The sequence below is a fragment of the Cydia amplana genome, chromosome 10 (assembly GCF_948474715.1).
Source record: "Cydia amplana chromosome 10, ilCydAmpl1.1, whole genome shotgun sequence".
Classification (NCBI taxonomy): Eukaryota; Metazoa; Arthropoda; class Insecta; order Lepidoptera; family Tortricidae; genus Cydia; species Cydia amplana.
Genome location: NC_086078.1, coordinates 14,159,063 through 14,173,947, shown reverse-complemented (window position 1 = coordinate 14,173,947; position 14,885 = coordinate 14,159,063). Strand labels below are relative to the sequence as shown.

The following is a 14,885-nucleotide window of genomic DNA, read 5'->3' as shown; positions in this document are numbered from 1 at the left end:
AAAAATGTACCTAATTATTACATTCATTACTCCAAAATGAATTGATCATTTATAATTAAACAGGTGTGACGCTGTAATTTATTATTTTAAAATTTCTCATAAATGCCGTGTTCATTTCTTAATCATTATCACCCCAAATAATCTATACAGATAACATTTAAGATATTACTCATAATTATTAATTATTATAATACATCAAACTCGCGAGATGCGCGACTTCGGTATTCAAACACAAAGCAATACATAGTACAAGTGTCTAACGAAATGCGAAGGCCGAAGGATGTACCTAAGTGTGACACACAACACACATAAGTGTGTCAAAACACATTCTGGACGCTTCGGGCCTTCGGCCCTACGCGGAGCTCGGCCTTCGGCCTTCGAACTTAGACACTAATACTATTGTTCTGTGTTTAAGCTGAAAGTAATGACGGTCACATCATTGTTTATGTACAACTCCGTGCTAGAAATTCACAAGAAAGCAAGCACTCTACTTAAGCGTAGGCTTCGCCCGACCTTTAAGTGTGAAGGGCGCCGTAGGCGCCCTGTACTTAAGAGCGCGCGAAGCGCGCTGAATGTCGGGGTGAAGGGCGCTCTGTATGTAAGAGCGCGCGAAGCGCGCTGAACGTCGGGCTTCGCCCGACCTTTAAGTGTGAAGGGCGCCGCAGGCGCCCTTTATGTAAGAGCGCGCGAGGCGCGCTGAATGTCGGGCTTCGCCCGACCTTTAAGTGTGAACGGCGCCGCAGGCGCCCTGTATGAAAGAGCGCGCCAAGCGCGCTGAATGTCGGGCTTCGCCCGACCTTTAAGTGTGAAGGGCGCCGCAGGCGCCCTGTACTTAAGAGCGCGCGAAGCGCGCTGAATGTCGGGCTTCGCCCGACCTTTAAGTGTGAAGGGCGCCGCAGGCGCCCTTTATGTAAGAGCGCGCGAAGCGCGCTGAATGTCGGGCTTCGCCCGACCTTTAAGTGTGAACGGCGCCGCAGGTGCCCTGTATGAAAGAGCGCGCGAAGCGCGCTAAATGTCGGGCTTCGCCCGACCTTTAAGTGTAAAGGGTTCTTTAAGTGTGACTAATAATGTTCATGTGCCAGCGGCACTCGGTCGGCCTTCGGCCTTCGCACTTAGACACTTATACTATTGTTCTGTGTTTAAGCACGCATCCTGGACGGGACACGTTTACTACTATGACTCTTCGGGCCTTCGGCGCTACACAGAGCTCGGCCTTCGGCTTTCTCATTAGCTATCCACACCAACGTTTCACGTCAACCATTGCGGCTGTGTCCCTGGCACAGCCTCTCTCAATTTTTTTCTACTGACAAGATCTGCTTGGCCAACTATATATACATATTAATCTTTGCTTAAATCAATCAGTTAAAGGCTCCACAGACCTTGCAATAAATCCACGCGATCTTTGATCCATTGCCGCCTATAGAGCGACATAAAATAGTAGAAATTAAATAAAATGGAACTCAAAAATGTCCATACTAAATTGTTGTCATGTGTAAGCATTTTACGTCAAAAATGTGACAGGTACGTAGAAAGTGGCGCCCTCATTTATTTTCTATTATTTTATGTCGCACTATACAAGTACCTAAGTAGGTGCAACAAAGTCAATCGCTATATAATTTTTGGTTAACCGCGAGTTCTCAGTTCGGGGCGAACTACTAGTATACGAGTCAATTTTGTGACAAACACAAAATGTATGTAAAAATGTATCACAAAACAGAAAAAAACTTGTTAGTTATTCGTAAAAAATAAATAAAGGTAAAGGTACAGTTTTCTGAAAATGCCTACTTAACAATCAAAGTCCAAGATTTTCTTACCACAGTAAACAAAATGCACCTTTTGTAACGAACCACTATTTAATTCTGCTTTCTTAAGACATTTTACGTAGAATATGTTACCGTAAGTGGTACGTCCTTGACCGACCAGGGCGTTACATGTAGTTACACTGACCGCGATTTGGCTATTAGTCAATTGATTTTGTATCTTGTTACCCACGGCTTTAAATTGATATTTGATTGCCGGGGTTTTTGTAGATTTTGATGAAGATTGCGACGATGAATAACATATCGACGACATGATGTTTATATTACGATGGTAACATGTAAATGCCCACTTTTATTACACTTTTTGACCGTTTGACTTCTGTACGAAACATTATTTAGGTCATTATGTAGGCAGTTGCATAAATATTTCAAACAAAACGGTATGATGGATGACTGACCTAAGAAGCAGAGGTTAAATTCAATTGTTCATTCGTGTTCCAAAGTGGTTCCACAAGTAAAAGCAATCTGATAAAAGCTAAACAATGGTATTCGCGATTTAAATAGATCCTGTATCGACATGCCACCACCCCTGTTTAACCCTTTGAACACAAATCTGTCATGCGCGGCGCGTGATCCTTGTCGGAATGCACGAAGGTTGATATTGGGTTGTAGACTCGCGCGTCAATTGACGTCCTTGGCGGTCAAATGGGAGATTATGTGTCGCGGGAGTTCTAAGTTATAAAGTTGGAGGCCTTCACACACTGCCATAGGGATGATGACACATGTTGAATTTTATAACAAAATCTAGTAAAATAGATAGCAAACGAGCAATTTATCACAATAATGTGGATATTAAAATAAAATATTGAAAAATTACAAAATTACAGGACCTGAAAGTTTCAAAATTTAAGTTTTTTGTTAACTTCCAAAAACGATAAAAGTAAGGGTACCATTCGATTCCTTACATTTCATCCAAAAAAATATTGTATAGCAACTATATACATAAACGCAATATTTCACCGACAAAAACGCAATTTTCTTGTTTTGTCCATACTACAAGATGGGCGATGACGTCACGGCCTCTGGCCGTTTTGTACAGGGCGTTTCGCGAGTGAAGTGCGACTGTCGGACTTTGACTACAATTTATGACTTTTGTGTTACTTTAATGCAATGGGTCCCATATAGACATTTGATCCTAAAAACAAACCCGATCGATTGATACCATAAAAAAAATTAGTCATGTAGCCTATTTTTGCGGCCACACTAACACGCACCCGCGCAATATCATCGCGAATTGGCGACAACAGAGCAGCATTTAGTTTACTGTATCGTTAACACATTCACTGCCAGGAACCCACCTGGTGGGCACTCGTGAACTTTGCTCAGATGCCGGTTGTTTTATATGCAGCTATAGACGACCGGTTTCTGGGGTAGTGCGCCGTTTTCTGACTAGCAGTGAATGTGTTAATTATTAAGGCCGAGTAGTAGCTGTATCAGTACCAAAAGGCAATGAACTTAACTTGTCTTAACCTTTGTAGTTTAGGTATTGTTAAATGTTACATACTTGCTGTACAACATAATATATAATTATCTTCTGATAGCATTCTCTATTTGGTTTACTGTTAGCTGCATTTTTTAAATTTATTATGTTTCATATTTCCTGCATATCTTAAGAGATTTTCTTTCTAATTTTTGGGTTAAAATTATATAATATTGTGTTTCTTAGACATTTATTACAAAAAAACCTTACATATGTAGGTACTTACCTAGGATAAGTGACAAGAGACTTTCTTCAAATGAATATACACAATAATACTTTCATTTTGGACACCATTACTGCTTATAATGGAGTATTCGAAGAAACTTGATTTATCATAGATTTATATTCCTGTGGTTGGCTCCAGAATATGACAAATCCAAGGAAATTCAGACAGATTTCAAGCCAAACATAGTATTATGTTTTTACTTATGTCATGCCACAAACTAAGCTTATACCGAGTGTGCTACTATAAAAACCTTGTACACATCTCAGTACATAATGAGTGATTTCAAATGAGTCTCGGTTGAAGTAATACCTAGTTAAAAAGTTTTGTGCTGACAATATTGCCAACATGGCAAACATTTATTGCTAAGACTCATTACTAATATCTTTAATTTCAACATCAGAAATGGACTCCGTATCATCAGGTTCATCCAAAAGTGCCTGCAACTGATGAATGGAAGTAACCAACACATGGAATTGTTTTTTTCTTAAAGCCAACCTGCTTTCCAACTGTTGCTTTGTTGTTTCCAAACCGGCCAGTTCTGTTTTCAAAGTCCCGAGCCGTTCCAGTGTTTCTTTTCTGTCCGGCTGTTCACTTATTACCTTAGCCAGCACATCATACTCGATTCTGTTTTTCCGGACAGTTTTAGCCTGAAGTAGATCGGCTTTGCTCTTCTCTATGTTTGTTTTAGCAATTTCTATGCCGTTTTCAAGTATTTTAGACAAGGATTCATAGCTGGCTAGCTCAGCGTTCATCATTTCTGAACCGAGTTGGGATTTGGTGACTGCAAATTCACATTGCGCTAGTTGCGCTAGCATTCGATCGTGCGTCGCTTTACTGAAACAAATTTCGTTTATTAGGTACTTAAACTGGACAATAAAGACTAGGCGGTAATAATAAGCAGTTAGTAATCAAATGTAGGTAAGATATTTCTTTAGAAACTAACCTCTCTTCAGGTTTATCATCGGTGCTGTTACACCATTTTATTAGTGTTTTTAATAACACGTTCAGTCTTCTATCGTCTCCAGTGCCATCGCCATCAATTAAAAGACGTCTACGGATAACATCTTCTGTAAATCGGTCACAACAAAATTAGTAAAACGTACAACATTGGTTTATAAACAACTACATTTTAAGTGATACTCACCGTCTCCCATGGTAATATTTTCCTGATAAACAATAAACCGGTCTAATTCTTGAGTTTATCTAGGTCTATATTTAAGTTTAGTGATTCCTTTTATTTTCTGCAACAAACAAACAAAACATAACCTACACACAAGTGTGCCACAGATTAATGTACTTGACTTGAGTGACAGATTCATCTTTTTTAAATCCATCGATTGATTGGTTTATCGATAACGAATCCTTTACGTAACGAATCGATTTACAGCCTCAATCGATCGATTTCATTGAATTATAAAAAATAACATCACTATACACGTTCAGAAATTCAGCGATTTAATAAATTGAATGTCGGAATAGGTCGGAGTGTATGACCAATGTATGACCTCGATTTATTTCAGAACGAAAAACAGAAGTGTCAGACGGTGTTTTGCTTCCCAGCCCATGTCTCTAAAATAATGGAATTATTTCGTTATTTTTCCAATTTTCCCCAGAATTTTATCCTTTTCACAGTGTTTTCCACCTGAAGTTTTATTTATTACCCAAATAAGCAATGGAAAGTTCAACTTTCAGTGAGAAAATCGAGGCATACTTTTCCGAGTTAGGGCGATGGTTTGTACTTGATTTTATGGGTTTGTTTGTGAGACATAAAAGTGTTACTTACGTTTTATATGTTTCAGGAAAGTATGGAGAAGTATACTGTTGGGTCAAGTGTTGTCTATACTGATGAGCGCGAAATGTATCCTAACGACGATACTGCAGAGCGCGACCTGGCAGTTTCCCACGACGGCCCAGCTTGTTATACCTTATTTAGCGCTTTTCGTTTTATTCGTCCCTACATTGCTATGTAACGGAGTCACAAAACTCTCGAAGTAAGTATATTATATTCCATCTTATTACACTTAATATAAGGTGGTTTTATTTTTAAATGTAAAAAAGGGTTCCCAATATGCAATATGCATGCCTGCTTAGTTTATTGGTAATATGGTGCTTATGCTATTTTTGACAATCTGTAGTGTAACTTAGCATACCCATTTAATTTATATTATGTATGATGTGGAGATGTAGATGAAATTACAGGTTTGACATACCTGCATAATTCATTCTTTCACTTAATTTATTCATTCACTGCATAGCTACCCTCGTAGTGTGAATAAATAGCATGGTGTTTCACGGAAATTCATAGATGAGTGTCAGGCAAAACATATTACAAACTGATGTTGGTTGTATATAAATGAAAACAAATGAAAAACCTTTTTTCTGGGTAACAGAATAAAATATAAAGTATTAAATACTTAACCTTTTTAAATTAGGATAACATTTTAATTTAATTTATTAAATAAATTACACCACAACCCTTTTAAGAGGTGTAAGCCTCTTCCAGATTCCAGAAGAATACCAGAACATAGTATGTAATTAGTTAAGATTTGTTTTGTAACCGAGTCGGACATATGGTATAATAAAATATTCAAATTGCATTAATTTGAGAAAGGCATAAGTCCCACAGTAACCCATACAAACACTTTTTGAGCAACCGAGTAGTGAGGGCTTGGAACAAACTTCCTGAAGATGTGGTCTCAGCACAAAATGTGAACCAATTTAAAAATCAACTAGACAAGCACACCTATACATCTACTTGTCAATGACAACTGTTAATGATTACTGGATACAGGCAATATCAGTTGTCACAACTGCCTGCCTGCTTATAGAATAATAATAATAATAATTTGGACAACCTTCTTCCTCCTCGCCTTTTCCCGTTATACGGGGTCGGCTTTCCTTATTTTGAGTCTCCAGGCAGTTCTATTCTGAGCGTCTTCCTTATGCAAGTTAAGGCTTTCCATATCCTTCTCAATAGTTTTCGTCCATGAGGTACATGGTCTTCCTCGTCCTCTTTTCATAGTATTCATGGATAGGCATTTTCTGACGATATGATTTTCCGGCCTTCGCATTATATGACCATACCATCTCAGTCGTGATTCAGATATTTTATCCGTTATGGGTGCGACTTTAAAGGTGCCTCTGATGTATATGTTACGTATCTTGTCCTTAAGTGTCACCCCCGCCGACGTCCAAAAATATCCAAAATAATTTGGACAACCTTATTTCAGAAAATGGTGTATAGTGATAATCGCGTGCACACTGGACGTGGAGGCGAGCTGGCTACTCGTCCTCTCGCAGCGTTTCACGTCGGTGCTGAGCTGACAGCTGCTGGCGTGCTCGGGGGTTGGCGCGGCGCTGGTGGGCGGCGCGTGGCGCGGGCGGCGGCTCGGCGCGGCGCACGTGGCGGGCGCCACGCTCGGCCTCATGGCCATCGTGTGCGTCGTGTGGGCTGACGTGGAGAGAGCGCCCACTGATGGTAAGTCACACTCATCTTCCTCGCGTTGTCCCGGCATTTCAAGATGTAATTGTAATTATTTTTGAAAAGATGTGTCCCGCCGAGTTTGTTGCCGGTCCCATGATGGGATACCCTCCTCCAATTGAGGGGGGATTTAAATCTTCTGGGCAGAGGTGTAGGGTTGGAGCCGGTCTACCTAGCTTTATTTGACGTTCATAAGCGCATTGTAATTATGCCTACTTGAATAAACTATCTTTTATCTTATCTTATCTTTATTTTGCCACGGCTCATGGGAGCCTGGGGTCCGCTTGGCAACTAATCCCAGTAATTGGCGTGGGCACTAGTTTTTACGAAAGCGACTGCCATCTGACCTTGTATTGGGATTAGTCCGGTTTCCTCACGTTTTTCCTTCACCGAAAAGCGACTGCTAAATATCAAATGACATTTCGTACATAAGTTCCGAAAAACTCATTGGTACGAGCCGGAGTTTGAACCCGCGACCTCCGGATTGCAAGTCGCACGCTCTTACCGCTAGGCCACCAGCGCTTACCATGATGATAGTAAGTCACACTAACACATTCATTGCCACCCAGCCAAACGAGACATCCGCGCCAGGCCATACCATTGCCCCGGCTGAATATTGGAGTGGCGTTAATAAGTTTTTGGCAAAAATTTAATTTTTGGTACACGCTTTTATCGCTGACTGTACTTTTCTTACGACAGACAACTAATACTCATCGAGACAATTCTAAAAACCCCTAACACAATTAGGTTGCGTTGTTTCATCACAGAGTTCCTATGGCCACCTCCTGTCTCCATCATCAGATCAGCTTGATAGTACCATAATATTGCATTGTCACCCGACTTACATGTGTATGCAAAATTTCGGCTCAATCGGAAACCGGGAAGTGGATCAAATTTAACTTGCAAATTCCATTACATGTTAGTTACATACAGGTCGACCTAATAAAAGCGTGTTAAAAATAGCGTGAGCCCCAGCCGCCTTAAGGTACCTTTTGCCGTGGAACGTCACATATAAAGCTGTAGTACCACGATCGTCCGGCCTGGGTCGAAATCATAAAATACTCAATAGTCGGGTTTTCGGCACTGAATGTGTTAAATATCTTGTAATGGGTTCCTCTCTAAAGACTAATGTACGTCTGCCAAGTTTGCCTATGTGTATGTTACTTGAAGCTTGGTTATCAAGCCTACAGTTTCATTTTGAATTCCGTAACATTTGTCCGAGACAAGAACTGATAAAGAAAACTTTTGACGGCTCTACTCTTTATACTAATAAAATCTATGGGTTGTATTTACCAGGATAAGGCTTAGAACGCACTGCGATTACATTCTTGCGGTTTCAGAACCGCTACAAGTGTAAAACACGGCATGATTCATAAGCGCACGCACTTGCAAGACTGAAACCGCAAAAAAATTATCGCAGTGCGTTCTAAACCTATCACTGAATTGAAGCACTGAGGGATCAGAAACTTTTAAAGATAACATAATTTATTCTTGGGAATGAAACTTTCTGGGGATACATAATCCCACACATCTCGTGAATAGGGAGTATTACTGCAATGTTTTGCCGCCAGAGTGCAGCACTAGCGCCTTTAATAAACCATAGAGTAGCTTATACATACTGTACCTTAAACTGTTTTTTGACAAGTTTTCACAGACAATCAAACCGGGAAACGCGAAACTAAGCTATCTGCCTCTTTATCGCTTGAATATGCAAGAGTCATAGAGAGGTTAGATAACAAAATTTCGACTCTTGTTTGCGGTAAAGATTGTGACTTATTGTGGGAGTGGCTAGTGACTTTGACACATGCTCAATGCTCATATTCTAAAATAACTCAAACGTTCCAGGTAAAAACCAACTAGTCGGTGACATGCTCTGCCTAGCCGGGTCCCTTCTCTTCGCTCTAGTGACCGTTCTCCAAGAGATGATGCTCCAAGTCCAATCCTGCCCCGAATACTTGGCTCTCCTAGGCCTCATCGGCAGCATAGTGTCCTGCACACAAACCTTTTTCCTCGAACTCAGCGACCTGATTATCTTCAACTGGTACGAGTTGGAAACACTCGTTCAGTTTGGGAGTTACTGCTTGGTGCAGATTGTGTTTCAAATACTACAGAGTTTCATGTTGAGGGATGCCGGAGCGATAATATTGCATCTGTCGTTTTTGTCGTCGGATTATTATACTCTTATTGCTGGGATGTACATCTTTCAGTTTAAGGTAAGTAAAAAAATTGCTTTATAAATATAAATTTGTGGCTTTTCTAGCACTCCTAACTTTGTTTAATCTGTAAAAGGCTTTTGATCCTTGATAGAAACTATTATAAAAGGTTACTGCTTTTGTGAAAATACGTTTGGTTTTGTTGAGCGTTTTTTTTTTTAAAGTACGTAATTAATAAAGATCTTTTAAGATATACTAGATTATTTTATGGTGCAATCACTCTGGTGTACGCATGAAGACAATATTGGTTGCCTGACAACCTCATAATTTTAATTGGTGACCGCATCAGTCGGTCTAGCATGAGTTGCGTTGTCGCGCGCGACTACATACTTGAAGTCGCACAAGATGTATGGGGTCGCGCGCGAGAACGCAACTCATGCTATAGTTCGTTTTTTATGGTTCCGTACCCAAAGGGTAAAAACGGGACCCTATTACTAAGACTCAGCTGTCCGTCCGTCCGTCCGTCCGTCTGTCACCAGGCTGTATCTCACGAACCGTGATAGCTAGACAGTTGAAATTTTCACAGATGATGTATTTCTGTTGCCGTTATAACAACAAATACTAAAAACAAAATAAAATAAAGATTTAAGTGGGGCTCCCATACAACAAACGTGATTTTTGACCGAAGTTAAGCAACGTCGGACGGGGTCAGTACTTGGATGGGTGACCGTTTTTTTGCTTGTTTTTTGTTGATGGTGCGGAACCCTCCGTGCGCGAGTCCGACCCGCACTTGGCCGATTTTTTTTTTAGCATTAGAAAGAAGGTAAGCGATCTTGACATGTCTTTTAATTGGAAAACGCATTTTAAAAATCAGTAACTATTACTTATGAAAGCAGAAGAATATAAATGATCGTATTAGATTCATAATTGTTACATATTTGCCGTGACTTATTTTTAAAACGTGTTTTTCAATTAAAAGACACATCAAGATTGTTTACCTTTTTTCTAATGCTAAAAAAAACGAACTACGAGGGGCGTTCAAAATATTCTCGGTATTGATATCTTACGACCTCTTCTAAAATTTCTTTCGTTACTGGCCGCTAAGGTTTATTCATTGACATTAAAAAAAAGTATAATTCGAACCGAGATAGTCTTTTGTTTTTCTGCAATTGCTCAACAAACATGAACATCATGTGCGAATTGACAATGTTAACTAAATTAGAACATCGATGCGTGATAAAATTCTTGACAAAACAGGGTAAAAATCAAAAAACCATAAAAGAGGAAATGGATTGTGTTTACCGTGAGTCTGCTCCTTCTTTATCTACCATTCAAAAGTGGTCAAGCGAGTTTAAACGCGGAAGGGAGAGTATTGAAGATGACCCTAGACCTGGCCGGCCTGTAGTAGCTACTTCACAAGAAAATATTGATAAAGTGGAAAAACTTATATTGGAAGATGGTCGAGTGAAGGTAAAATCTATAGCACAAGTAACCAATCTCTCTATTGGTACCGTACATGATATTATACATGACCATCTTAATATGTCAAAAGTAAGTGCAAGATGGGTTCCGCGAATGCTGACTCGGCTTCAAAAAGACATGCGTGTAGCTTGTTGTTCCGATTTTATTGACCTGTGCGGTGAAAATCCTGATGAGGTGCTGCAAAGAATAGTTACTGGAGATGAAACCTGGGTTCATCATTATGACCCAGAGAGTAAACAAGAGTCCATGCAGTGGCACATTAAGGGTTCAGCTCATCCCAAGAAGTTCAAGGTCATCCCTTCAGCTGGCAAGGTCATGGCCACGATATTTTGGGATTGTGAAGGAGTATTACTAATCTATCACAGGACAGTACTACGCTAACATTCTACGTCAATTAAAGGATGTAATTAAAGAAAAGAGGCGAGGAAAGTTAACCAAAGGTATTCTGCTTCTGCATGACAACGCCCCCGTCCATACTGCTCATATTGCCAAGGCAGCTATTGTTGAATGTGGGTTTAAAACTGTTACTCACCCACCGTATAGTCCGGACTTAGCCCCCAGCGACTTCTTTTTGCTCCCCAATCTTAAAAAGGATCTGCGTGGAAATAAATTTTCTGACGATGAAGCATTGAAGGCGGCAGTGGAGGAGCATTTTTACACGAAAGATAAAAAATATTTTTACGAGGGATTAAAAAAAATAATTGATCGATCTTTTAAGTGTATGAACATATATTGAAAAATAAAAATATCAAACTTTTCGTACTTGTTTGTTTTCATTCTCATACCGAGAATATTTTGAACACCCCTCGTACCTATAGACCGCATCTGGTGAATTATCGAATGTAATTTGAACCGTACCCATTTAAAAAAACCGGCCAAGTGCGAGTCGGACTCGCGCACGGAGGGTTCCGCACCATCAACAAAAAATAGAGCAAAACAAGCAAAAAAACGGTCACCCATCCAAGTACTGACCCCGCCCGACGTCGCTTAACTTCGGTCAAAAATCACGTTTGTTGTATGGGAGCCCCACTTAAATCTTTATTTTATTCTGATTTTAGTATTTGTTGTTATAGCGGCAACAGAAATACATCATCTGTGAAAATTTCAACTGTCTAGTTATCACGGTTCGTGAGATACAGCCTGGTGACAGACGGACGGACGGACGGACAGCGGAGTCTTAGTAATAGGGTCTCGTTTTTACCCTTTGGGTACGGAACCCTAAAAATTACCTTGTATTTCAGTTCCACGCGCTATATTTCCTGTCGTACCTGCTGGCTATGGTGGGCGTGTTCCTGTTCAGTTCCCGCCGGACCACTCCGGGCGAGGCGGTAGCGCTACCACAAGTCGTGCACGATGCCGTGCAGTCGCAGGACAACGTGTCTATGTGAGTTTCCTGTAAACTGCAGTAACTATTGTATGTCATACATACACAGGGACGATCCGACGATATTTACTACATACAAAGAGAATTTGATATATAGGCGGATTGTCAAAGTAAATTATGTAGCTAAAGTAAATTCACTGCCATCTTTTAACAACAGATTAAAACTGTTAGAACGCCATTTGACTTTGACCATTATTCTTTCACTGATATGTGTTAATTTGTTAAATATTGAAAGTAACGCCATCTACCCGAGAGTAGGCCAAAAGTATGCTGCAATCTTTTCGAGCGATGGCGCCATAACCTTTGGCCTATACTCGGGTAGATGGTGTTAATTTCAATATTTAATAAATTAACACATATCAGTGAAAGATTAAGGGTCAAAGTCAAATGGCGTTCTAACAGTTTTAATCTTTTGTCAAAAGATGGCAGTAAATGTACTGGGGCTACATTACCATATCAGTAACTCTCTATTCACTTTATTCTCTTTGTTACATATATTAATGATACGATAATGCCGCACCGCTGTGATAATGACTCGTGTTAATCCCAAGGCACAACTAACCCATCGGTTCCCACCGACGTGATATCGAATCAGCAAAGACTAAACAAACAATTCTTAAAGTTTTTAGCCGTTTCTTGGTGGGCAAATTTAGACCCTTGGGGATTGAGGGTTTAAATATCAGGGTCCTTGTTATGAAGTCTTGGCCCTACCTCTGCTTATTTTACAACTCTGTGAACTCTCTGCGCTATTCAGGCCTGTTTGCCAGTTTTGCCACTGTCGTGGTATAACAATGATAGTTAATAAACTGAGACACGATTTTTTCAAACTACTGACAATACTTATTTGTTTTACAAGGGGGCAAATTTGTTGTTTAACGCTCGTGCTAATACTGATACCCAAGCAAGCGAAAGAGTCCAAAATTGATTCGAAAAATGGAATCTTGAGCGTTGCGAGGGTTTCAAAGCATGAGGGTTAAACAAAATTTGCCTCCAAGTAAAACACAATTTTTTCACCACACCAACCCGAAGAAAATATTAACTTTAAGATATGAAACCAAATCAATCCAAATGAACGAATGTTATTAAATATTTATCATCCAAAATCATCATTTTAAAGTCAATACTACCAGCAAACATAAGGAAACAACTCAAAATTTGCATTTGATTACTTTGCCTCACATGTGAATAAAATGCAAGTTTGCCATCAGTTTTTGAACAATCAAGAGAGACTTTACCAGTGGGTGTGGTGAAAATTATAATAACGATTTAATTTTCAGGGACTACACAGTGCCGAGCCTGGACTGTATTCCTATCGAGGGCCTAGAGCCTCCCATGTCACGCGATACCACCTTCACGTCCTTCCTCGGAGCCCCTAACGGACACCCGCAGCCCTATACCAACGGGAAAGACGTTTGCTAAAATAACACCAGGTACAACCCTACCAGTCCTTACCGCAGCCCTATACCAACGGGAAAGACGTTTGCTAAAATAACACCAGGTACAACCCTACCAGTCCTTACCGCAGCCCTATACCAACGGGAAAGACGTTTGCTAAAATAACACCAGGTACAACCCTACCAGTCCTTACCGCAGCCCTATACCAACGGGAAAGACGTTTGCTAAAATAACACCAGGTACAACCCTACCAGTCCTTACCGCAGCCCTATACCAACGGGAAAGACGTTTGCTAAAATAACACCAGGTACAACCCTACCAGTCCTTACAGTTCAATGGATATTAACTGCCTAATAGCCATAGAGAAATATAGTAAGACAAGAGTGCTCACTCCATACATCAGTTTTGGTACCAAAAAGACTATTGTTTTCATAGTATTTTTGGTACTAAAACTGATGTATGGAGTCAGGAATCTATGTATTTTTTTCTCTATGCTATAGTTCGTTTTTTTTAGCATTAGAAAGGACTTGAAAGAAGGTAAGCGATTTTGATATGTCTTTTAATTGAAAAACACTTTTTAAAAATCAATAACTATTACTTATGAAAGCAGAAGACTATAAAAGATCGTATTAGATTCATAATTGTTACATATTTACCGTAACTTATTTTTAAAATGTGTTTTTCAATTAAAAGACACATCAAGATTGTTTACCTTATTTCTAATGCTAAAAAAACGAACTATAATAGCTAACCCTACATTAATACAAGCCTTATCAGGGGCCAGTTTCTCAAGAACTTGTAACTTGTAATACAAGCGGAAGTCCCTTTCTAACAACAGCTGTCCAAAAGTGACAGTATTACAAGTTACAAGCTTTTGAGAAACGGGCCCCAGCTCTACGGAAGCCGTACCAGAGGAATATTCAAGCGACTTACCACGCCTATATGTATGAGGGCTCACTTATAGCTAAAGTCTATTTTTAGGGTTCCGTAGCCAAATGGCAAAAAACGGAACCCTTATAGATTCGTCATGTCTGTCTGTCTGTCTGTCTGTCTGTCCGTCTGTCTGTCCGTCCGTATGTCACAGCCACTTTTCTCCGAAACTATAAGAACTATACCGTTGAAACTTGGTAAGTAGATGTATTCTGTAAACCGCATTAAGATTTTCACACAAAAATAGAAAAAAAACAATAAATTTTTGGGGTTCCCCATACTTCGAACTGAAACTCAAAAATTTTTTTTTCATCAAACCCATACGTGTGTGGTATCTATGGATAGGTCTTCAAAAATGATATTGAGGTTTCTAATATCATTTTTTTCTAAACTGAATAGTTTGCTCGAGAGACACTTCCAAAGTGGTAAAATGTGTGTCCCCCCCCCCTGTAACTTCAGTAAGTAGTTTTTTTTTATACGTCATAAATCGCCTAAATACGGAACCCTTCATGGGCGAGTCCGACTCGCACTTGG

General features: G+C 39.9%; 2 protein-coding genes across 2 annotated transcripts; one reads left to right on the top strand and one right to left on the bottom strand.

The window, feature by feature from the left end:
- Positions 1-3,842: 3,842 nt before the first annotated feature.
- Positions 3,843-4,705, bottom strand: LOC134651584 (THO complex subunit 7 homolog). The gene is made up of 3 exons (XM_063506689.1): positions 4,671-4,705; positions 4,470-4,593; positions 3,843-4,360 (listed from the first exon to the last, which is right to left on the bottom strand). The coding sequence occupies exons 1-3, from the start codon at positions 4,678-4,680 to the stop codon at positions 3,889-3,891; spliced, it is 606 nt and encodes a 201-aa protein (XP_063362759.1). The 5' UTR covers positions 4,681-4,705; the 3' UTR covers positions 3,843-3,888.
- A 325-nt stretch (positions 4,706-5,030) lies between these two features.
- LOC134651583 (solute carrier family 35 member F2-like) lies at positions 5,031-13,446 on the top strand. The gene is made up of 6 exons (XM_063506688.1): positions 5,031-5,257; positions 5,326-5,517; positions 6,757-7,004; positions 8,853-9,220; positions 11,884-12,026; positions 13,304-13,446. Exons 3-6 carry the CDS (start codon positions 6,953-6,955, stop codon positions 13,443-13,445), a joined length of 705 nt encoding a protein of 234 aa, XP_063362758.1. The 5' UTR covers positions 5,031-5,257; positions 5,326-5,517; positions 6,757-6,952; the 3' UTR covers position 13,446.
- Positions 13,447-14,885: the final 1,439 nt, after the last annotated feature.